General features: G+C 34.6%; 1 protein-coding gene across 3 annotated transcripts in view; it reads left to right on the top strand.

Moving 5' to 3' along the window:
- JMJD1C (jumonji domain containing 1C) overlaps positions 1-26,226 on the top strand; it is a 261,276-nt gene that overhangs the window by 220,215 nt on the left and 14,835 nt on the right. The window contains exons 6-20 of one of the 3 annotated variants that reach the window (XM_053910336.1): positions 443-511; positions 607-799; positions 917-2,604; positions 6,031-6,203; positions 6,479-8,688; positions 13,203-13,404; positions 15,490-15,704; positions 16,610-16,762; positions 19,006-19,095; positions 19,588-19,715; positions 19,905-20,118; positions 20,643-20,857; positions 21,544-21,822; positions 24,777-24,945; positions 25,504-25,594. In XM_053910336.1, coding sequence (XP_053766311.1) covers positions 443-511; positions 607-799; positions 917-2,604; positions 6,031-6,203; positions 6,479-8,688; positions 13,203-13,404; positions 15,490-15,704; positions 16,610-16,762; positions 19,006-19,095; positions 19,588-19,715; positions 19,905-20,118; positions 20,643-20,857; positions 21,544-21,822; positions 24,777-24,945; positions 25,504-25,594 — 6,089 coding nt within the window. Of the gene's footprint in view, positions 1-363; positions 512-606; positions 800-916; positions 2,605-6,030; positions 6,204-6,478; positions 8,689-13,202; positions 13,405-15,489; positions 15,705-16,609; positions 16,763-19,005; positions 19,096-19,587; positions 19,716-19,904; positions 20,119-20,417; positions 20,523-20,642; positions 20,858-21,543; positions 21,823-24,776; positions 24,946-25,503; positions 25,595-26,226 lie in introns of those variants that run through there. The other 2 variants (XM_019444299.2, XR_008425068.1) reach the window with 2 other exon arrangements.

The raw sequence follows: 26,226 nt of genomic DNA, 5'->3' as shown, positions 1-26,226 counted from the left end.
CAGATGCCCAACCAACTGAGCTATCCAGGCGCCCCTAGAAATTCCTATTTTTAAAATACATTTTATGACTTGGCATTATACTCCTAATTGATTCTTAGCCTTGCTTTTTTTAAGATATACTTGCAATAAATATATTTGCTTTTAAATTTTTGGTTAGCAGAAGAAACAGTAGGTTTCAGAATGTTAAACAAGCTAATATTATGTTTGATGACTAAAACTGATTTATTGCAAGTCTGACAGTATCTTATGAATTAAGTATCCCAAACTGATTTTTAAACATTTTCTACTCAGTAGTTATACCTAATATTATATCGACTAGCTGATTGGATTTAATTTTTGTTCTTGTTTTGTGTTGTGGATTAGGTACTAGAACCACAGAATGTCGATCCTTCTATGGTTCAAATGACCTTTCTAGATGATGTTGTTCACTCTTTGTTAAAAGGTGAAAATATTGGCATCACATCACGGCGAAGGTCTCGCGCCAGTCAAAATAGCAACGCTGTTCACGTATGTATGTTGTTAATGATGTATTATTATATACATATTTTTCCTTAGATTACTTAGGATCAGGTAATAAATAATCATTGTTCAATCGGTTATTTTTAGGGTCATTATACACGTGCCCAAGCAAATAGTCCCAGACCAGCAATGAACTCCCAAGCTGCTGTACCAAAACAGAATACACACCAGCAACAGCAACAAAGAAATATTCGTCCAAGTAAGAGGAAGGGCTCAGATAGCAGTATACCAGATGAAGAGAAGATGAAGGAGGAAAAGTATGAGTATATAGCACGAGGAGGTAGGACTCAATTTTTTTAAGGGAATGAGAACAAATAAAACAAAAATACACTTAAAAGGTACTTATTTAATATTTTAGTTATGCAAAATAAAACTGTTCCTTTTTTTTATCTTACAGAAAATGCTAAAGGGAAAAACAAACAGTTGATGAATAAAAGAAGGAAACCTGAGGAAGATGAAAAGAAACTAAATATGAAAAGACTACGAACCGACAATGTTTCAGACTTTTCTGAGAGCAGTGACTCAGAAAATTCAAATAAGAGAATAATAAATAATTCCTCAGAGCAGAAGCCAGAGAATGAGTTGAAAAATAAAAACACTTCAAAGGTAAATGGAGAAGAAGGAAAATCCCAGAATGATGAGAAGGTAGGAGAAGAGACACTAATAATAGACAGCCAGCCTCCCTGGGATCAAATACAGGAAGATAAAAAACATGAAGAAGCAGAGAAGCAGAAGTCTGTTGACACTCAGCTTCAAGACAAAATGATTATTCGTTCATCAGAGCAGGCCACACTTTCTGATCATAATCCTAACGATTTACTTCTTCAAGAATGCAATATGGAAAAAACACATACAGTGGAATCATTACCAAAGGAGAAATTTGTGTCCAGACCACCCACACCAAAATGTGTTATTGATATTACGAATGACACTAATTCAGAAAAGGTGGCTCAGGAAACCTCCAGTACCTTTGGCCTTCAGACACTTCAGAAAATGGATCCTAATGTTAGTGATTCAAAACATTCTATTGCAAATGCAAAATACTTGGAAACAGCAAAACAAGATTCCGACCAGAGCTGGGTCAGTGATGTAGTTAAAGTAGATTTAACCCAATCAAATGTTAGGAGTGCTTCCTCAGGAAATGATCACCTGAATATGGAAAAAGAGAAAAACCAGTATGTCTCTTATATGTCTTCTCTGAGTGCAGTTTCTGTCACAGAAGATAAGCTGCATAAGCGAAGCCCACCCCCAGAGACAGTAAAATCTAAACTTAATACTTCAGTAGATATTCACAAGACAAAATCAAATCCCTCACCTGAAGTTCTTAAACCTAAAATTACCCATTCTCCTGATTCTGTAAAGTCTAAGGCCAATTATGTGAACAGCCAAGCTGCTGGTGAGAGAAGACTGGCAAACAAGATAGAACATGAGTTATCAAGATGCAGTTTTCATTCAGTTCCTACTCGAGGCAGTACCTTAGAAGCTACAAAGAGCCCTCTTATCATTGATAAAAATGAGCATTTCACAGTTTACAGAGATCCTGCACTTGTTGGGTCAGAAACAGGAACTAATCACATTTCACCTTTCTTAAACCAGCATCCCTTTCCTCTTCATTCTTCATCCCATAGAACCTGTTTAAATCCAGGTACCCATCACCCTGCCTTAACTCCTGCACCTCACTTACTTGCGGGATCATCTAGTCAAACTCCAATACCTACCATTAACACTCACCCTCTGACTAGTGGTCCACACCATTCTGTTCATCACCCTCATTTACTTCCTACTGTGTTACCTGGAGTGCCTGCTGCCTCCTTACTTGGTGGCCACCCACGACTAGAGACTGCTCACGCCAGCAGCTTGAGCCACTTAGCATTAGCACACCAGCAACAGCAACAGTTATTACAGCATCAGTCCCCTCATCTTCTTGGACAAGCCCATCCTTCTGCTTCATATAATCAGCTTGGACTTTATCCAATTATTTGGCAATATCCAAATGGAACACATGCATACTCAGGACTTGGTCTACCTTCTTCTAAGTGGGTTCACCCAGAAAATGCAGTTAATGCTGAATCTTCTTTAAGGAGGGTAAGTTACATTGTGGTTTGGCACACATCAATATATGTGTATTAATCAACATGTATACAAGTGCGTTTCCAATATCCCATTAATTTTTTGTCTTAGTATAAAATATGTTAGAATCTTTCAAGCACTAATTTTTCCAGTCATAGTGAAACTTTTGATACTTAGTAACTTTGGAACCATGGAAGCTGATATCTCAGAAAAGCCTACATACTTTTAAAAGCCAATTTAAAGAAGTAAAACTTTTAGATTGGTTCTGACATATCTATTATGAAGAATGAATGTCTTGATAACTTATTATGGTACATATCTATAATTATGCTCAGCTAAATTACAAGTACAATTTGTGGATTAAAATTTATGTAAAGTTATATGTAAAATATATATATATATATAAATTATATATAAATTGGATATATATCTTAAATTATTCTCAAGACAAATTTTTATGTTTCCCAGCTAGATATAATATTGATGGTATGTTACAGGCTGTGACTCTCTGAGGCTCTTATTCTCAGAAGGGTGCCTAAGTTGGAGACTTCTGATATTTGGGAGTAAAGTTGGGACTGAAGTCCTGCCAACATCAAATGTGAGGAGTTTTGCTGAAGGTGGTGGTATAGAGAGCTCCTATTCCCTCATGGGCTAATGTGGTTTCTCTAGCCACATTTATTTTCACGCTAAGAAGTGATTGTTGAGGGCATTACCATCCACAGTATCAAAAAGAATGAGAATGGGTGTCTTAAACTCCACCAGACAACTTAGTCCTTGTCCTTGGTGCAGCTCAAGTTGCTCTTCAACTGTCTCCCCAGAATTTTTCTAAAACTTGATTGATGGATTGATTGATTAAAATCAATTAACATTAAATTTACCGTCCTAATCATTTTTAAGCGTACAGTTCAATAGTGTTAACTTTATTCACATTGTTGTGCAACAGATCTCTAGAACATTTTCATCTTGCAAAACTGAAACTTTATACCCGTTAAACACTAATTCCCTTTCCTCTTCCCCCTATTCTTTGGCCAACCACCTTTCTACTTTGTTTCTATGATTCTGACTGCTTTAGATACTCCAATTGATGCAGTCATACAGTATTTGTCCTCTTGTGGCTTCTTTCATGTAGCATATCTTTGAAGTTCATCCATGTTGTAGCATGTAACATGATTTTCTTTTTTTTTAAGCTGTGTAATATTCCATTATATGTATATTCCACATTTTCTCTATGCATTTGTCAGTGGACTTATGGGTAACTTCTACCCCTTGACTATAATGGATAGTGCTGCAATGAACTTCTGTATTTTTGACATCTTTCACAAGTTAGGCAAGAGGGGGTGATGATTTGGAAGGTAATGCTAGTGAGCTTCTCACTTAGGGATAATACTGCTTATGTAGAGCCTTGGTAATAAATGCAAGGGTGGTGTTCCTCATGCCAAGTCTGTCAGAGGAATTGTTATATTCTGGGTAGCAGTGGTGACATAGATAATGGTAGTAAGTCCTTCCTTGATTCCTAAGTTGTGATTGTTTACCTTGTTGGTAAAGGGACATCAGCTAGCAGTTAAGAGTTCTGACAGTTTTAAAGGATATTTCTTGTGGTTTAATCCCATAATAAATAATCAACTCCTTTGGACTCCATTTCTGTGTGAGTTTTGGTCTTCTTTAATGAAGTCACTAGTGAACTCCACAATTTATTCTGCACCAACATCCCCACATTTGATGTTGGCAGGATCTCATTTCTAGAAGAATTTTGCTTATGTTGATCTGATCCATAAGCTTCCCATTTCCATTCTTGATGGTGCTATTGAACTTGTGGCAGGTAGAATCTTACTGGAATGTATAAATTAAGTAGTTGAAGTCAATGAAGAGTCACTAATTACTACAGTATCCTCTTTACCGTTATTGAAAGCAGGCCTGGTGACCCTAGTGCCTAATGCACCCACATTTTACTCTGACCGTTCACTCTCATGTGTCACTAATGTAGATGCAGCTGATACTGGACAAAGACAGACTAGAACACATGGGAACTGAGAGCTGGCAAATCATTTTGAGTCTTCCATAATTTCCCAACCCTGAAAAATCAGTCTAAGTAACTGTTAGAAGTGGCTTGGGTAGTATTTTTCTCTCAGTTGTGTCAATCTAGCCTCCGTATATATATTTAAGGGCATAAAATGTCTTCTTAACTGGTCACAAACTTGTTAAACTAAAAACAAGCATATCACATTTTCATTTGTTATGTAAAGTTATAAAGCAGTGAATTTAAGTAACATTTTGAACAAAAATGAAGATCTCTTAATCCTAATATTGTGAGTAGCAGTGAAGAAACAACTAGGAAATAATTTTTGTTGGTATTTTATAGTCAAAAATTTAACATTGCTATAAGTGATTGTAGCTTAAAATTTCTGGATAGTGTAAAACTGAGGCCTTTTAAACATATCTGCATGATCTTTATGCATATGTGCATGTGTGTCTAATGTGTATATATGTATTTTTTCTGTTATGTGAGGTTTATGCTTTATAATGTATATTTTTAATCCAAATAATTTTACAGCAGCATGTTTTTGTTATGATATCATACTGCTTTTGCATTATCACTTTGAGATGTAAAATATACTCTCTTTGTTAAAACCAAAGGGGATTTTCCCAATATCTCAGTGAAGTATAACTCCACAAAGTATGTTCTGGAAGAATGTCAGTGTGTATGTGTGTATGAATGTCAGTATAGAACGAATCCTTACACATGTGATTAGAGAGTTTTAAGTATCAACATAGAGATCAGTATCACCAAATATTCAGTATGAGAAAGGCAGCATATTGATATATAAAAGATTAATTTTGTTGTACTTCCACGCTTCCAAGTTTAATGGTCCAACAGTGCTTATAGCTTGTAGTGGAAACAAAGTACAAGTGGCTTTCAAAATGTAATATTCTGCCAGTTCTAAGTAAATTGATGCATTGAAAAAGTTTGTTATTTTTGACAACAGAAATTGGCAAATGAACTTGATATTCTATTTCTGGTGACATGTACTTCAGTAATAACAAATTCTGTTTTTTGTATTAGCAGTATATATTTTTATGGTATTAGAATGTTAGGAAATCTGATGAACTAGGTTCTGTACATTTAGAAGTTAAAAGACAATGCTTTCAAGATCTGCATTCAATATAAAAAAAATAACAAATGTTTGGAAATTACTATGATGATACTGATTGATTTTCCTACATCACATGGAAAAATCCATATAATTATGTTATTTATTTGTCTGAATAGTTCTTGTAAGATATATTTAGAAAAGGTCACTTATGCTTCATAAATATACATTAAAGTCCTGCTGTGATAACTGTGTTTAGCTTTTTCTAGTAATTGAAGTCTGATATATATATATATATATATGTATATATGTATATGTATATATGTATATGTATATATTTTTTTTTAAATAGAATTCTCCCAGTCCCTGGTTACATCAGCCCACCCCTGTGACCTCAGCAGATGGTGTTGGATTACTTAGTCACATTCCTGTCAGACCTTCCAGTGCAGAGCCTCATCGGTCTCTTAAAATTACAGCACATTCCAGTCCACCATTGACAAAAAGTTTAATAGATCACCATAAAGAGTAAGTTCACCAATGCTTAAAACTTACGAGTACCTCGTCTTTCATAGTTTTTCTTAATTTGATTTCTAAACAGATAATTTTAAGTTAAGAAACATCTTAAAACTAGGCTTTGAGTAAGTACTATTGTTTCCATTTTGATATACTTTCTAATGTACTCTGTATTATTAAAGTACATGCAAAGTCATGTTTTCCTTTCATAATATTATGCAGAAGCTATCTTCATATCATACCAGAAAAAGTTGTTACAGAAACCTTTATGTGTATTTTCTTTACAGAGAACTGGAGAGGAAAGCTTTCATTGAACCATTACGTTCTGTTGCATCCACATCAGCAAAAAATGACCTAGATCTGAATAGGTCACAGACTGGAAAAGATGGTCTATTGCATAGACATTTTGTGGATCCTGTATTGAATCAATTACAGAGACAACCCCAGGAGACTGGAGAGAGATTACACAAATATAAGGAGGAACACCGTCGAATCCTTCAAGAAAGTATTGATGTTGCTCCCTTTACAACTAAAATCAAGGGGCTTGAGGGTGAGAGAGATAGTTATTCCAGAGTAGCATTGTCATCTTCTAGCCCTAAAAGCCATGTCATTGTCAAACAAGACAAGGATGTAGAATGTTCAGTATCCGATCTTTATAAAATGAAGCACTCAGTGCCTCAGAGTTTGCCCCAAAGTAACTATTTCACTACATTGTCTAATAGTGTGGTCAATGAACCACCAAGGTCCTATCCATCCAAAGAGGTTTCACATATTTACACTGAAAAACAGAGTAATACCCTTGCTGCAACAGCTAATCCTCAAACTCTGACTTCATTTATATCATCTCTTTCAAAGCCTCCACCCTTAATTAAACACCAACCAGAAAGTGAAGGTTTAGTAGGCAAGATACCAGAACATCTTCCCCATCAAATTGCTTCTCACTCGGTAACAACCTTCAGAAATGATTGTAGGAGTCCTACCCATTTGACAGTCTCTTCTACAAATGCACTCCGGAGCATGCCTGCTTTACATAGAGCACCAGTATTTCACCCACCAATCCATCACAGCCTGGAAAGAAAGGAAAGCAACTATAGTAGTCTTTCCCCTCCAACTTTAACCCCAGTGATGCCTGTAAATGCTGGTGGGAAGGTTCAAGAATCACAAAAGCCTCCAACTCTAATTCCAGAGCCGAAAGACTCTCAGGCCAATTTTAAGAGTTCTTCTGAACAGAGTTTGTCAGAAATGTGGAAATCTAATAATAACCTCAGCAAAGAGAAAGCTGAATGGCATGTGGAGAAAAGCAGTGGAAAGTCACAGGCTGCTATGGCATCTGTCATTGTTCGTCCACCATCTAGTACAAAACTTGAGAGTGTGCCAGCAATGCAGTTAGCTTCCAAAGATCGAGTTAGTGAAAGATCTTCAACTGGGGCAAATCAAACAGATTGTCTCAAACCAGCAGAAGCTGGGGAGACTGGAAGAATCATTCTGCCAAGTGTGAATTCAGACAGTGCTCACATAAAATCTGAAAAAAATGTCCAGGCTGTCTCACAGGGCAGTGTTCCCAGTTCAGTCATGTCTGCCATAAATACAGTGTGTAATACCAAAACGGATGTATTCACATCTGCTGCCACTACCACCAGTGTTTCCAGCTGGGGGGGTTCAGAAATAATTTACTCTTTATCGAATACCATTTTGGCCTCTAAATCCTTAGAATGTACCTCTTCAAAAAGTGTCAGTCATTCAGTGGCTCAGATACAAGAATGCAGGGTCAGCACCACAGCTCCAGTTACACCAGCCAGTAGTAAGACAGGAAGTGCTGTTCAGCCCAGCTCTGGGTTCTCAGGCACAACTGATTTTATCCATTTAAAAAAGCACAAGGCAGCATTGGCTGCAGCTCAGTACAAAAGTAGTAATGTCAGCGAGACTGAGCCTAATGCTGTGAAAAATCAGACATCTTCAGCCTCCCTTCTCTCGGATAGCACTGTAGCCTGTAGTACAATAAACAAAGCAAACTCTGTAGGAAATGGGCAAGCATCCCAGACAAGTCAACCTAACTACCATACTAAACTGAAAAAGGCCTGGCTTACTAGACACTCAGAGGAAGATAAAAATACTAATAAAATGGAAAATTCAGGGAATTCTGTATCAGAAATTATCAAGCCATGTTCTGTCAATTTAATAGCCTCTACATCCAATGACATACAAAATAGTGTAGATAGTAAGATGATAGTTGATAAATACATAAAAGATGATAAAGTCACTAGGAGAAAAGCCAAAAGAACTTACGAATCTGGCTCTGAAAGTGGAGACTCAGATGAAAGTGAAAGCAAGTCAGAGCAAAGGACTAAGAGGCAACCTAAGCCAACTTACAAAAAGAAGCAAAATGACTTGCAGAAGAGAAAAGGTGAAATAGAAGAAGATTTAAAACCCAATGGGGTTCTCAGCAGGAGTGCCAAAGAAAAAAGTAAATTGAAATTGCAGAGCAACAGTAATAGTGGTAAGTTAATTACTTTTTTATCTCAGGCAAAATGGGCTGCATGTTCTTGCAATAATGGTGTAGGTTCTGTCAAGATGAGTGAGCACAGGGGCATCTTTTGACTTTTATTTGTCTGCCCTAGCATAATGTATGTGCTCGTAGACCTCATTTCTGCATTTCCCAAGTACCCTATAAAAGAAAATGAGAGAACACCTATCTCTCCATTTTTAAAAGACTTGTAGAAATATGTTCTACCTAGCACTCTGACGAAAACCGATTTAGTAGTTACTCAGAATTTTGACCATTTCTAAGTACTGTCAAGTGGATTCCTAAAATTAGCTATTTACCTTTAACATGATGTGGTTGTGAAAAAAATCCTAGTCACATGTACTTCCTTTAAGTCACATTTTTAGAAGAATACTACTTCAATTAGTGTGGATACGCCCTGTATCCCTTCTCTCATCTGGTAACAAAATTGAAAGCTTTTTGAAATTACCTTCTATTTAACTAATATTGCCACTCATTCAAAAAGTTCTTTATTTTGGGTAAAAGTTAAATAAAAGGGGATTCTGGTTTTGTGTGCTCATTTCTACATTCAAGAAAAATTTCTGTAAGTAAAAGTTTCAAAACTGATTGTATTCCATTTGTGGCCTTAGCAAGGCAAAATAAGTGTAATGTTCACTCCAAAGTGTTTTTGTAGGTTTTTAACTCTAGAAGTAGTTTTTCTCAGTTTGCTTATTTCTTTTTAGGTATGTTGCACAATGCAGAAAGCACTTAATAGTTTCACTATATCCATGTATTCATCCACATACAATATATGAAATATCTGACAGTGTGGACATTCAAGAAGTACTTTGGATGCTTGAAGGCTTGTATTTGGGCCTTTTCACTGAATGAGGTTTTTTCACATGCCTGTGTGGAAACCAGAGGCAAAGTGAAGGACAGAAAAACAGGAGGATGGAATCATAGAAAAGGACAGTCAGAAAGTGAAAGAACGAAGCTCTACTAGAGACAGAAAGGCTGACAGACTGAAATGCAAATATAGTCAGAAGAAAGAGAGGGAGATTGACATCGGAGGATACAATATACATGCCATTTATTTGAGTATTGGATTGTGTACTGTGTTGCCTTTTCTTTTCTCATGTGTTTTGCTTCCCCAGTGAATTCTTAAGGAGGCATAGTGTGGTCAATAATTGTTTCTTTTCTGTTTCACGTGACATTTCCTTTGGTGTTGGGTATACAGATAGATACTTGAGTTAAATTTACAGAAAACAGAGATACGAATCTTCCAACTTTTAACACTTAGAAAACTCTTGTGAAGTTAAGTTTATAAAATTAACTCTTAAGTACATATTCTAGTTCATGTTGACAGTGAATGTACAGGTTCCCAAGTAAGAGTTCAATGACAGACTGGAATCAGCATCCCACCCCCTTCCAAGTTGTGCTGCTTAGTCAAATCTCTTCTCCTTAGTAACTAACATTTAGCCTCAGAGAGGGTATTCTAAGCCCCATCTATTGTCAAGTCCAAAATAATATTGACTGTTCATTGCCATCTGTTAATTATGGGCAGAGTTGTTCTGCCTTTGTTCTGGCTGTCTAGAAAAGTTCTCTAAATTGGGAGTTCATAAATCTAACTTCCATATTTGAGTGGATCATCTGCCTCATGAATTAAATATGACCTTTATCTAATGGTTATTGGGGTTGTCATCAGTCATAGTCAAAAAGAGTGAGTTAAGTCAGTACTTAGAGAGTGTAATGTGATTACATACACTGTTACACATGTGTAAGTTATATACACATAACTCCTATAATAGTGTGTTTCTTAGTACCTTCTAAAGCCAGGTACAAGAGATTTTATCTATTGCTTTGGAATGTCTTTGTATCTGCTGCCTTTCCATACTGCTAATTAAAAGTTGGTTGTTTTTCTGTGACTAATTTCTTATATAATTTTATGAACTGAAATTACCCATCAAATTTAAATATGTCCAAAGTCCTATGATACACAAAACCAGACTATATAATCAGAATTAATTGCTATATCTCAAAAAAAAATTTTTTTAAGTGATGGACTATCAAAGATTAAAGGTTAGCATGTATTTGTTTCCTATTTTCTTCCTCCATAGTTTTCTGTTGGCTAGAGCAGCTGATTGAGTATTTGCTAATAAATTGAGAACTAAGGATGAAAATGTTCTTATGGCATAAAAGAATACTAGGTATTTTTTGTTGATTTAAATGTGTTATTCTCAAAGTTTAGATTTTAGATATTGGCAATAAATTAGATGTATAGATTTGAAAGATAAAGTTATTTTATTATGTGAATACTTTTATAATAAAATTCATAAAAGGAGTCCGCTACCATTGTGTGTCGCCTAGTTTAGAAACAAAAATCACAATATCACAAACTGTCTCTATGACCTGGGACTTTGTGTCTTTGTAATTCATCCATTCATTTAAATTAAAAATAGCTTCAGATTGTCTATTTTGTGTCACAGAATTGAAATTTGCTTTGAAATGTCCAGTTCTATAAATACTGTTTAAATTGTTCATAGTGGTATGGTTATCCATACTCTCTGAACTGTTCCATTACCTGTAATGTAAAAGCATATTGGTTAATAGTTGTTTTCTAGTCAAAATAGAAATACATTGAATTTAGTTTATTCTAAGTGTAACAGAAAAAAAAAAAGTCAATAAATGATTGGAATCACGTGTGCCAAGTAAAAATCTATGAGCAGTGTACCATTCTTGTTCATTCTGACTTCTAAAAGCTCTGAATTTTTTATACTGTCCATAGGGGAAATCTGCTTTATGTGCAGTGGAGGAGATAGCAAACTCTTCATACGAGCCTTATGGAAACATTTTTATTCCATAAGTGGTGTGTGCATATAATATGTCTTTCTTAGTGGATTAAGCCACATGGCTTGTCCTAAGTTAGAGACAGAAGAGGGGAGAGCAGGTAGTTTAAAGAACCAGGCAACAATCCTAGAAGTGCTTAATAACTGGAAGCAGATTTTAAATGAGCCATCCCGAAGCTTAAACTCTGTACTTCCTATGTTAAGATGTGCTATCTTGCTGTCATTGTACTCCTCACACTGTCAACAGGTAAGTAATAGTGGGAGCTCAAGGCCAGAGATCTGCTACATATTTCTGCAAGAATTAGATCGTCTCCGGAGAATAGTTGTACTGCCTCTTTTCCACACATCAGAGTGATTAGAAAGCACAGGGTAGGAAATATCTTTGAACATGACAGAAATAGCAAACTATGTAAATCTCATACCTGACATTCAGATGTAAGTACACTTTTAAGAGTCTGATATTTGGGAGCACCTGGGTGGCTCAGTTAAGTGTCCGACTTCGGTTCAGGTCATGATCTCACGGTTTGTGAGTTCGAGCCCTGTGTCATGCTCTGTGCTCAGAGCTCAGAGCCTGGAGCCCACTTTGGATTCTGTGTCTCCCTTTCTCTGCTCTTCCCCAGCTCACGCTCTGTCTCTCTCTCTCTCTCCTTCAAAAATAAACATTCAAAAAAAATTTTTTTTTAAAAAGGAGTCTGATATTTGCTTGTCCCAACATAGGTTGTTTTAAAAAGAATATGCTTTAAATTTTTTAATAGGCAAAGTTTAATTTATGTATAATATTTTGAGTTCTGCTCTGTAGATGACAGATTATCTACTTGATACTTGAGCCAGTGTTACAACAATTAAGTTGAAGTTAGTAAACATGATGGTGCAGTGATGTAGAGCATAGTAAATAATTTCTTCAAATGTTAATCATTTGAGGTTTTTTTTTTTTTTTTCTTTAGATTTCCCTGATGCCTTTTCTACCATCAAAAAAGACCATCAAGTTAATACTGGCTTTTTTCTTTATTTTCTTCATCCCTTTTATTTTCTAAAAGATACTGCTTCCATCAGTATATTGAATCAAATGGAAGACATCATAATGAGGGAGAGATACTAAGAGACAGCTTATTAGCCCCTCTTCTCTCAAATAATGGTTATATAAAATTACCTCTTATCTTTAATGGACCATACTTACCTTGGAGAATCATATTAAATATTTCAAAACAATATAAGTATGTTGGAATTAGTCTGTAGTTTCTGAAAGCACTAACTTTTGGTCTTCAGATTCTTCCTGAAATATCTTGATCTTGAAATAACTTTCTCCTACATATACCAAATCCCTGTGTAGAAGGGCTATATTTTTAGCTATAGACTCACATAGAAATGAATGATTCCTGTGTTTGCTATTGTACAAATATAAATATTTAATACATAAAAATTTCAATCAGCTGGAAGATTTACTCAGCTCTGCATTTCCAGTATACTGACATAAGAATTCATTTGATTAATAGAATAGTAAGTAAATAGAAATGCTGCTGTGGACTTTTAGTTATTAATGAGGACCTAGAAGTATAATGTCTGCTTCTTTTTTACAGTCTTAATATGTTGTGACAGTTGTATACTTGTCTTGAACTTTATCTCAAGGAGTGTACTTTTTTAAAAAGTTGTAATCTTGCTAATAATTTCCTACTGGTTTTACAGCTGGCATCCCTCGTTCGGTATTAAAAGATTGGCGTAAAGTCAAGAAGCTGAAGCAAACTGGGGAATCCTTTTTACAGGATGACTCCTGCTGTGAGATAGGGCCTAATTTGCAAAAGTGCCGAGAATGTAGACTTATTCGGAGTAAAAAAGGAGAAGAACCAACCCACTCCCCGGTGTTTTGTAGATTTTACTACTTTAGACGGTGAGTAGAAATATGTAATTGGGGAAAATATGTCTATAGGATATTGGAAATTATACTGCCATTCTGAGGGTCTCTTTTAGAGGTGGGAGTGAGTCTTTTGAGTTTGTTTCTGAAACATCAGAAGAGAGTATTAAACTTTTTTGTGATAAATTTAATAATATCTAACCATGTGACTAAATTCATATTCTCTTGTTACTTGTGGTCATATGGCCTTTCTCTTCTGAGATCTTTATTTTTCCTTAATGAGAAAATAGTATTTTCTAGAAAATGATAGGAAGCAGCAATTTGTTTGGTTTAAGGAATTTTTAAATGGTTATATACTTTGACCATTTATATTAGTTAGCAATCACAAATCGTCTATAAATCTAGGTAAACAATCTAGGTATCAAACCAAAGTCATTCCATTACATGGACTACCCACATGTTTTGTTAAACATGTAGCTATAAAAATATGAGTTATAAAATTAGAAAAAGGGTTTGTCAGTACCATATCATACTACCATATCACTTTTCACAGGTAGAATCAGTCATTCCTGAGATTCAGCTCTTTCTCTTGCTTCCTATATGACTTTATTAACTGTAGTAGGATTATATAGCTCATCCTATCTCATATGCATAATGCTAATTATAGTGGTACCTACTTCAGAGAGATTTCATGATTAAATGAGATAAAGTACAAAAGGTCCTTAGTCGTACCAAGCACATATGAATGTGTATGAATATAAGCTGCAAATATTTTCCTAATCATCAACTTCCTAAGAAGTTAAGAAACACTTTGCTCTGGCAAATACACCTCTGCTGGTGGCCCAGTGGAGACCCCAAGAACATGTATTGTTAGGAACAGAACCAAGTTCTATTTCTTACTTTTACTTCATGGTTTTTCCAGCCAACAATCCCCAAAGGATCAACAACTTTAAAGAATAGTTGTAGAAAGTAGGGCACATGGAATTGCAGTAAAAAAGAAAAAGAAAACAGAAGGAAAGTAGATTTGAAGGAAAGAAATTTTCAGGTAGAGATAATAACACAAAGCTGAAATAAGATAATAGATTATAACAAAGGGAGAAATCTGGTTCAAAAAAGGATGATGGATTATAATGAAGGGAAAATTTGGTTTAAAAAAAAAAAAGGTTTAGGTAATAAAAGAATGAGAAAAGGGCCTGGGAAAAGGAATGTTGTTGGTGTTGTCCATTTGAAAAATAGAGAATGAGTTGTAATGAATTTCTGATATCCCCCAGTTGAGAGTAAATAGAATAAGTACTATGATACTGAAGAATAACTACCAACCCGGAAGAAAATGGCAATTTTGCTTTCCATTTACCCTAAACTTTTCTGAATTGAGTAGTTAAGTAAATTGGATGGCAAGCTGAGAGGAACTAAGTATACTTAGTTGGGTTCCTAATAAACTTTTAAGAGTTTCATCCTTTCCTCTAAATCATAAATAAATAAAGTGTCATTTTAATTAATGAAAACTATGTATATACTTGGTATTTTTTAAATCCTCCCAGTGAAAGTCTTAAGGTGATTTAGGGCATTTTCAGTATTAGAGGTTCTTGATTTAGATTATGTATAAAGTGAAAGAATTGCTCTAGGCAACATTTGGCCAACATTTTAACTCTTGTCCTCATCGAACACTCAGACACAATTTTCATTTGACTGAAATAAATAGTTAAGTATAACTGATAGGAAAAATCCTATTTCTTGAAATAACCTAAAATTGGTGCTGCTTATCATTGCCATTTGTGTAACACTATGGGAGTCATTTAAGTTTGTTAAATTTAATTAATAATGAAAAGTGTGTGTGTATATGAAGGACTACCCTATTTTCTTGTTTTTTTTTTTTTTAACAAATGTAATTTACATGTTTATAATACAAAAAATGTAAATTAATTATAAATTTACAACTTTATAAAACTGGACTGGTGTCTTGGGGTGCCTGGGTGACTCAATCTGTGCTGACAGCTCAGAGCCTGCTTGGGATCCTCTCTCTGCCTCTCCTGTACTCGCACTCTCTTTCTCAAAATAAATAAGTAAACATTAAAAAAAAACTGGACTGGTGTCTAATCCTTTTATGTTTTAATATTTCAGATTGTCATTTAGTAAAAATGGAGTGGTTAGAATAGATGGTTTCTCTTCTCCTGACCAATATGACGATGAAGCTATGAGCTTATGGACACATGAAAATTATGAAGATGATGAACTAGACGTAGAAACTTCAAAATACATCTTGGATATAATAGGTGATAAGTTCTGTCAGTTAGTAACATCTGAAAAAACAGCTTTGTCCTGGGTGAAAAAGGATGGTAAGGAAGTTAAATACTTAGAATATACAACTGTACAAATTTGATTTTAAGAATTTCTCTTTGACGTATATTTAATAGGAACAGTCCCTTATTTTATCTAGTGTTACTGACATTTTAATTTGATAACACTTTTTTTATGTACAAAGGCACCTATGTGTACTTAAATCAACATCTTTTCCAACTGAATGTATTAACAATTCATGAAGTCACAATAGCACTATGCTGTTTCTGCCATTATGACATAAGTTAGCATGGTAAGGATACTTCAGATGTGGAATGGGGAAATTTCAGCATTTGCCAGCATAAGACACAGTCCATACCATTTATTTTTAATCTGCTGTGGTTCATCACAGGTTTTAGAATCAGATAGATTTATATTTGAATCTCAACTTCATTTCCTGCTTTTAACTGTATGACTGTAAGATGGGAGTAACTACCTCATAGCTTTGTTTAGAAAGTAATTATATTTACATATGTAAAGCATCTAATATATGAGTTACGCTAAATCTTCCGTTCTCCTAAATCAGTGGTTTGTCCCCCAAGGGATGTTTGGTAATGACTGGAGACATTTTTGGTTGCATGACTGAAAGGTCAGGAGTGGATGGTAGAGTACTAACATCTAATGTGTGGAGGTCATAGATGCTGCTGAACTTCCTACATTGCACAGAATAGTCCCTCATAACAGAGAATTATTCAGTCAAAAATCTTAAAAGTGCTAAGGTTGAGAAACTCCATTAGATGTAAGTCTTCTGAAGAGAATTACTGATTCAAGAAATCTGTTGATCTTTAGTTATATCCTTCAGAGTTCTTGGTTTGCCATAAAATTTTTGTGTTTGTGTATTTCAGCAAAAATTGTGTGGAAAGGAGCATACTTGCCTTTAAATTTTTATTTCTCTGTGTTTCAGCCAAAATCGCCTGGAAAAGAGCAGTGAGAGGAGTCCGGGAAATGTGTGATGCATGTGAAGCAACATTGTTTAACATTCATTGGGTCTGCCAGAAATGTGGATTTGTGGTCTGCTTAGATTGCTACAAGGCAAAGGAAAGGAAGAGTTCTAGAGGTTGGTTTATAACTTTCTGTAAATTGAAATTTTTATAATGTTCATTTTCTTTAGGATCATTCATCTGGAAATGATATGTGTGTGAGGTTCCCCCCCCAATACATTAAAGAAGTTTGGTAAATTTATTAATGTCCAGATTTCCTAGAATAAAAACTGCGTCTACATCTTTTTATCCTGATTAGTAGATCCACCCACTCCTTTCAGCAGGTAGTTTTTTAATGTAGCCCAATTTAGGATAGGCTTTGCTCCCTTCAGACTCCAGTGTGTAGGAGCCTGAAGCCTATTCTAAGACCTGTTAATTACACAGTCGTGCACATAAGTCACAATTGAATATTTAACTCATGTGAACTGATTTTTCTGAGTAATTGGTCCATAAAGTTCAGATCAAAATGTTCAAGAATATGCTTCCACTAGTATCAATTTGTCCCGTAATTCTTAGAGAATGAAGAAGTCTTTATTATATTTAACAGTAGTCTTTGAAGCTATTATTTTAGATGAAATGTCACTAAAACAGTGTTCTACTTGTTGATACAGTTAAAGATAATATAAAATTTAAAAAGAAGTAACTAAATTCACGTTTTCTCATGATAAAAGTGTTTTTAGAAAAAGCTTATCCAAGGCAGTTTTAGAAGTAGCTACCTCATATTGGTAACCTGAAACTTTTAGTTATTTGTTTGGGATAAAGTCTTCATGAAATGAGAGGATTTGAATTGTGGAAGTATTAGAAGTAAAGTCATGTTTAGTGATAAAAAACTGTTTAATGTCTAAAAATGATATATGTCATTTTCATATCCAACAAACTCTTTCAGAATACTTAACTCGATAAACCATGATTTAGCTATCAGTATCTTTTCCACTGATAAAATTACTAGAGCCTTTTTCTTAGACACCCAGCACATAAACAAAAAGACCCCTAGAGTGGGGACACATTTCCAAACATCACAGCTGGGTGTTTCTGTGACATGCAAAAGAAACATAAATATAAGTAAAATGTGAGGCTATAATAAGGAATGCAGTCTGGGCAGTTACCTATCTTCAAAACTATACAAATATATTTGGATATTTTTAGTTAAAAAATTAGCTCCACTGTTATAAAACTTCATCACATGCATTTTATATTCTTTTTTCTTGTTTCCATATTACTTTTATTTTCCCTCTGCCCAAGTAAAGAAATTAATTTATCATATTTTTCTATACTGTTTGCATGTATATGAGCATGTATCATTTTTGGAATAAGATAGGGTATGTATGTATAATAAACCTTAGTAGTTGCATTGCTATTGATATTCACAGTGCTGTTAATTTTAAAAGTATAGTCATTGTATCTTTTTTTTAACCTCTATGCCTTCAGTTATATATTCTGTTATCTATATATTTCTATTTCACTGTCAAATATTGTGATAAACTCCTATTGGCTAGGTTATAGCTTTATATAACAGTAATTAGCATAATATTCAGTGCCTTGATCTCAAGGAAATCTTTTTCTATAAATTTGATGACATACACAGTTACTTATGATGTGGCTCTGTGAGCTTCAGTATATATCATAAAGCTCATTAAAGTCAGCATAAAAAAATCTAGAACTATTGTTTGATGAAGTTTCAGACTAAATAAAATTCAAATCCAGTCTAAAACTGGTTTTCTTTAAAAACTTTCCAACTTTCCCCTCCAGAACTTACACAATAACTTGTAAATGCTTTCTAACAGCTTATATTTTAGACAAGGAAGATAGAGGTAACTAATACGTTAATGACAATAAAGAATGGTAATTTCAGAAAAGGATAAATAACATTATATCAGTTTTGTATCTTGTTTTTATAAAATTCTCGGAATGGTGGAACTTAGTCTTTTAAAAACCAACCAAACCAGGGGCGCCTGGGTGGCTCAGTCGGTTAAGCGGCCGACTTCGGCTCAGGTCATGATCTCGCAGTCCGTGAGTTCGAGCCCCGTGTCGGGCTCTGTGCTGACCGCTCAGAGCCTGGAGCCTGTTTCGGATTCTGTGTCTCCCTCTCTCTGACCCTCCCCTGTTCATGCTCTGTCTCTCCCTGTCTCAAAAATAAATAAAACGTTAAAAAAAAATTTTTTAAAATGATTATTATTAAAAAAAAAACAACAAACAACCAAACCAATTTGAGACCTGCTGTTGGTATTTTATATAATTGTTAAGCTCTTTATATATGTTATCAATTTTATAATTATAAAACCATGACGGATATAAAAGTATGTATGTTATAATCATACAGATAAAGAACTGTATGCTTGGATGAAGTGTGTGAAGGGACAGCCTCATGATCACAAACATTTAATGCCAACTCAAATTATACCCGGTTCTGGTAAGTATAAATGTACATTATTTACTTAGTAGTGTAACAGCTCTTTCTTGGTCTAGATTATTTAGGAGTGTGTAGAAATATAATAGAATGGAGAGGTAAGGTTTTTCTAATCTTGAATTGTTTTTGTTCAGTTCTTAGAATCTGGTGTGTAATAAACCTAATGAGGCCAGCCCAGACCCAGTGATGAAGAAAGTCAGAGGAACCATTGTAGAGGGGGAAACTAGAGTGTGGCAGAAAAGCTTACTAGATTTATGATGAAAGGTTATTTTCCTTTTTTTTTTTGAGCATACTGAGTTTTCAAGAATAGAGGTGAGAGAAAAGAATAGAGAACATGAATTTGGTTGAATAATCAAACCTGAAAGAGATGGAAGAATTGAAGGAAAAAATGGGAAGCAAGGTGAAAGGACATAAGAAAACCTGCACAAGAAAAGACTGGAAAAAATTTTATTGTCTTAACTATCTTTTTATTAACGACTCTTATATATTTTGTAGTTTTGACAGATCTTCTAGATGCGATGCACACTCTTAGAGAAAAATATGGTATTAAATCCCATTGTCATTGTACTAACAAACAGAATATACAGGTTGGAAATTTTCCTGCAGTCAATGGTGTATCTCAAGTAAGTAAAACTTTCTAATTATTCAAATGAAATGCATAGTTAAATTAATCATCTTTGCTATTTGAAATCAGTTTAGGACTTGTGTTTTGTAAATTATGTTTTTTATGTTACTGTATAAATATTACTACTTTTAACTCTGAATAATTGAAGAGGTAGTATTTTTAAAGTTTAATTGTTCTACCCTTATAGGTTTTACAGAATGTTCTTAATCACAGTAATAAAATTTCTCTGTGCATGCCTGAGTCTCAGCAGCAGAATAACCCTCAGAAGTCTGAGAGTAATGGCAACAGCAGCCCAGGGAGTGACGTAAGCACAGACAGCAAGTTAACTCCTCCAGAATCCCAGTCACCACTGCACTGGTTAGCAGATCTTGCAGAGCAAAAGTCCAGAGAGGAAAAAAAAGGTAAATGAAGTTATCTAAGTATATAATAGATGAGTATAATATAACCAACAATGTACTATGCTACATTATGATATTCACTTAGAACAGTTTACATTTGTGTTTTGCTTGCATTATGTATGGCTTGGATACAGTAAAACATTTGTTTTCTATTGTTAGGAACTCACCTCCCTGTGATTGTATCAAAAGTAGTTAGAATCATTTGTGGATGAGCATATCATTAAAGCCACCAGGGCAGTAGATTTGTAACTTAAACTATACTTTCTCCCTGTTTTAGCTATAGCATTTTTCATTTGTGACAGGTGCAAACTCAGCTACATGTCTAAGATATTGAGGAAGGCCTTTTCATATTCAAACTGTTTGACTCCATTTTGAAGGATCTAACCCATCCTCTGGTGTGTGTTCAGGTGAATAAATCACTAGTGCTACACTTTTTATCTCTCACTATCAAATGTAGGGTCCCAGTTTTGTCTGTACTTTAGCAGCATGATTAGTTTTATTTGAATTTTGTAAATGTTGTATTTCAGAAAACAAAGAATTTGCCCTTGAAAATCAAATTAAAGAAGAGAGAGAACACGACAATCCTGATTCTCCAAGTAGCAGAACATCACCTCCTGTGTCCCAGAATAATGAACAAGGCTCAACCTTACGAGATTTACTGACCACAACAGCTGGCAAGCTCCGTGTGGGTTCTACAGATGCTGGCATTGCCTTTGCCCCAGTGTATTCGATGGGAACCCCAGTGAGTGAGATGCCAGATTTTTGGTTTTCATATGGACCTTAAATTTAGATGATTTGGGGATTTGGCTGTGAATTACACAACAAATAGATGCAAATGAAATAAAATACACCAATTACCAGACATACTCCCAATTGCATTATAAATCTCGTAGCTTAAAAGTTGGAGATTTTAGGTTTTTTCCCATGTGAAAAAGGTTGAGGGAGGGGCGTTTCATGCCAGAAGAGCCCTAAGATAACTCCTTCAGAATTTGAAAACCATGTATCTATCCAGTAGGGGAAATAAACCACATGGAAGTTAATGTTTTTTACTTAAAATATTTAGTAATCCATTTTTGTTTTAATTATGCACCAGAAGAAAATAAAAACCAGTAATTGCATAGGTAGGCACAAATTTTTAGTGATCTTTAAAAGTATATGGGAAATTCCACCTATCTGTCTTGTCTGCCCTAGTCCTAAAATAATGTAAAAGGCCACAGTTGCAGTTTTTGCAGACCTGGCAGATTCTCACATGGAAGACCACCAGACTTCTGGTTCATACCTGTTAGGAACAGTGTAGGGACTACAGATCCCTATTTGCTGACATGGTTAGATATTCTTGAAGGCAGATAAAATGTTAATGTTCGTTGTTAGTGAAAGTTTAAAAATGTATATATGTTTCCTCTCAAAATACAACTTTTCCCCTAATAGAGTGGTAAAAGTGGAAGAACTATGCCAAACATTCTTGATGACATAATTGCTTCAGTTGTTGAAAACAAAATTCCACCAAATAAAGCCTCTAAGATAAATGTAAAACCAGAGCTGAAAGAAGAGCCTAGAGAGTGCAGAAATTCGTCCACGGAGGAAAACAGTATGTTGTACAATGACGTGCCACATTCTTGGATCTGCGAGAAGCATATTCTGTGGCTTCAGGATTATAAAAATATTAATAATTGGAAGCTTTTCAGAGAGTGTTGGAAACATGGACAAGTGAGTATTTTATGCTGATTAGGGAAACAAACTGGTTGGATAAGAAGAAAGGGGAAAGATAGTACTTACTGGATTTGGAAGTCAGATCTCGAAAACAAAAAGGTTACCAGAATTACTGGTTCTGAATTTATATTCTTTGGTCAGATTTATATGAATTAACAGGGAAGCACGGGTTGTTTGATGTTTCATTTTTTTAGCTATCAGTCAACAGATTTTTAATAAAGCCATATATTTACCAAATTTGGCAGTGCCTTTTTTTACATTTGTACTTTGATCCAGTTAACAGATACGTATCTATTATTAAAGTGTTAATACTAGAAGCACTTTCCTTGGACTAATGAAAAGTGTAGATGTTTTTGCCTTTAATGTTTATCCGTAGAGCATTTATTGGTGTGTTAGTTCATCAGATCTTGAATGACAAATGCCATTATTTAATTCTGTTCAAATAAAAATGATTTTCCCTTTGACCAAAGTTTTGATAGAATGTTTGGCACTCATGTGAGATGGCAGTTTATTACATTAATGTGAACAAAAATTGTGAACAAAATTGAGAATTTGCATGACTTACTATTGTCATGTTGTTTTTTCTTGCTTTCTGGAAAACATTCTTTGCTATTTTATTTTACTTTCTTCATTGAGCAGGTAGTTATTGAGTACCTAATAAAACCTGGTCTTTTTGCTGGCCTTTAAAGATATATAAAATGAGTAAGTTATATAAAAATAAGTACATGAGCAAACTATTTTAGTGCAAAGTTTCTTAATCTTTTTAAGTCACTAAACCTTTTCACATTGTGAAGAAAGCTTGTTTCCTTTCTCCCCAGAAAAAAATCATACCCATTCATTGCACATACACAATATTTAGTTCCCCCTCCTTTCTTTCTTTTTTTTCTTTTTTTTCTGGTTGGCTCTCCTTGAAGCCCTGATGCCATTGGTGGGTCATAATTTAGACCTTTTGATTTTCTGTGTGCTTGAACAGTCAACGGAAATATTTTAATAAATACATTAAATATGCTAAGGACCATTTTAAGGTACTCTAAAAAAACCAAAAGAGGGAATGATTAGGCTAGAGTACTAATTCAAAAGGGGTAGTCTGAATTGATGTCTCGGGTTAAGTGAAAATTTTCTGGATGTGAACAAGATACTGGAAATAATCAAAAGCATCAGGTGCTTGGGAAACTGTTAAGTAGTTTTGTTTGCCTGGAACACAGATAAGAGTTCTGTGGGATAATGGTGAGGAAATGGTAATTAGAGTTATGATTATGAAGGGCCTTAATCACACTAAGGAGTTTGAATTTTATTCTGTAGCTGTTGGTTTTATTTGAGGAATCAAAGTAATCAGATTGACATTTTAAAATTAACTGACAGCAAAGCAGATTGAAAGTTGAATTAGGGGAAAATAAGACTAGAGACAAGGAGTCAAATTAGGTAGGTTTCCATTATTTCAGGAAGATGATGATGATGGTACGTACCCTAGGAATCTGCTTCAGAAGATTCTAATACACTAGTTATTTTGCCTCTATCATTTTTTTTTTTTTTTTAACAATATGGTTACCATTAGAAAGAGTGGCATTGGGCTGGTTAGGAGTATTCCTGGATAGCCATAATAGGGGCTGGGAATTAATACATAAATTGCCAATAATAGTTAGTTATCTAATAGCTGATAAGATTTTTTTTTTAAGTTCACTTATTTGAGAGAGACAGTGTTTTGTGCACGTACGTGTGAGGAGAGGAGGGGCAGAGGGAGGGGGAGAGAATATCTAGCAGGCTCCATGCTGTCAATGTGTGGAGCCCAGTGTGGGGCTCGATCTCATGAACCGTGAGATCATGACCTGAGCCGAAACCAAGAGTCAGTTATTCAACCTACTGACCTATCTAGCCGCCCCTAACTGAACCTATTTTTAAATGTTGGATGTACATCATTACTCCCTTGAAAGGAGGTTTAATGGAATAGTCACCCAAGTAGTTAACTAGACTCAAGGATGGTTTTTGTTGTTTTTCTTTTCTTTTGAGATACCTTTTCTGATAACCCAAGCCAAAGGTTATTATGCTCTATGGTTCCCCAAATTTTAATTGTCTTAATGAAGTTTAAGATTACTTACTATATATTATATTTTACAAGAGATTCTCAAATCACAACTTTCTTTGTTCTCCATATCCCAGATTTTTGCTTCTTTTATAATAAAGGAATTAAAAAAAAAAAAAAACCTTAAGAACAGTACATCAGACTATCTTAAAGGTTTTTGTTTTGTTTTTTGTGTGTTTGTTTTTTGTTTTGTTTTTTACATCAGCATTGGAGTCTTAGAAGCTATAAATCTTCAGTTGTTAGTTTTAGGATTAAATAGCCTTGAGGGAATTCAAATTTCATATGATTTCAAAGGAGAGACTTACTTTTAAGGAATCAGCCATTAAGCTTGAAATTTAATGTTATGCCTGGTTATTTAATGTTTTTATTTATCATGATCCTTGTGGAGGTAAAGAACCTCCTGTGTGTTTTAAGTGATACAAATTATGTTTTAATCTCAATGACTGTATGTATTTTATTGTAAAATCTTATTATGTATGTTAGATACATACAAATGTGTAAGTAGCTTGTGTTCTATCTTCAAAAATTAGTCTATAGATAAAGCAACCAAAAATCCATATTTATACTGCCCAGAACAAAAATTTTTAGTATAGCTTTTTTGACTTCTTTCCTAAAAATTACTACACATTTTAATTTTCAAAAATGGCAGTGTACTTTATATGGCATTCTCCCGTTATCTTTTCTCTTTGACAGTATATTGTAAACATCTTTCCAGGTTAGGGACTATTTTTAATAGTCTCTTTTATTCTCACAGTTTGTCATTAGTCCTGAAACTTAAGCTGTTATCCATTTGTTGTATGTGCATATAAAATCAAATTTTGAGTGTCCTTATATACCTTTTAACTTATTTATTGATCTATCTATTTATAAGCCTGCAGTGGTTTCTGGTGTGCATAAGAAAATGAACATTAGCTTGTGGAAGGCGGAGTCAATTAGTCTTGATTTTGGAGACCACCAAGCTGATCTCTTGAACTGCAAAGACAGCATTATTTCAAATGCCAATGTTAAGGAGTTCTGGGATGGTTTTGAAGAAGTTTCAAGTATGTTGTTTTTTTGTTTGTTTTACTGTTTTCTGAAACATACTTCTCCAATAATGATAAATTACAAATATGACTTAACAGATTTTTAATCTTTGAAACTTCTATATTACTTTGGCTAATAAAAAAAGAAACAAATACTTAGAAACAAGAGACTGAATCTTATTCCTGGCTCCACCCCTAATTTCCTTTGACCATACATAAGTTATTCATACCATGTTTCCTTATATGGCGAGTATTTTTGGCAACCCCATAAACCTTTGAGAGTTATGTATGTAAAACACTTAGAAATTAAAAGTAAAAATGTAAGACTGATTTCAATAACAATTGTAAAAATTTTTAAAGAATATTTTTGCACTATTATAAGTACCTATATACTTAAGGAATAAAATTCCTAAAACTATGTAAGTACATAAGAAATTAAAGGCAATGAGCAAGCATTCATTAAATACCTACTGTACAATTGAATCATTCATTTTACATCTCTTCCTTCCTCTCCAAACATTAATAACAATGAAAAGGCAGAGATTATCTTTTAGTAATAAATTGCATTCTTTATAGAACGGCAAAAAATGAAAAGTGGAGAAACAGTTGTTTTAAAATTGAAAGATTGCCCTTCAGGAGAAGACTTCAAGACTATGATGCCAGCAAGGTATAGATTTTAAAACTTGTTTTTTTTAACCCCTGGGTTTTTGAAATTGAGCTGAGATTATCCCCAGAAGTAGGATAAGGAACTGTATATTTGACCTGTAGGCATTTTCTTTGCCAATTAAAAGCAAAACCCAATCTCTGTAGCCTCAGCAGGATAAAGTCTTTATGTTAGGAAGTAAAGAAAAGAATGCTAATGTCAAAGGACATGGAATTCTTTTTGGAACCTCCATTCTGTCGGTGCTTTATGTACGTATTTATCTGTCTGCCTATCCATCTATCTATCTACGTGTCTATTTTGAGAGACCGAGCAAGAGTGGGAGAGGGGTACAGAGAGAGGGAGAGAGAGAATCCCAGGTAGGCTCATGCTGTCAGTGCAGAACACCATGCAGGGCCTGATCCCACAAACCACAAGATCATGACCTGAGCTGAAATCAAGAGTCTGACACTTAACTGATTGAGACACCCAGGCACCCATTCATGCTTTTAATTTTCTAAGACTAGAGAAGCAGAACTGCAATTTTAGTCATTGTCACTTCTGTTTGATGCTTGCTTGCCCTTGTCTTACGCATTCATTTAAACTGAATGAGGTCAGGGGTGTCCTCTTTCTCAGATGTTTAAAAAAAATTTTAACTG

This window comes from Panthera pardus, unplaced genomic scaffold (assembly GCF_024362965.1).
Source record: "Panthera pardus isolate Hobbes unplaced genomic scaffold, ASM2436296v1 HiC_scaffold_22, whole genome shotgun sequence".
Lineage (NCBI taxonomy): Eukaryota > Metazoa > Chordata > Mammalia > Carnivora > Felidae > Panthera > Panthera pardus.
The sequence above is the reverse complement of the archived record's forward strand: the minus strand, read 5'-3'. Positions and strand labels throughout refer to the sequence as shown.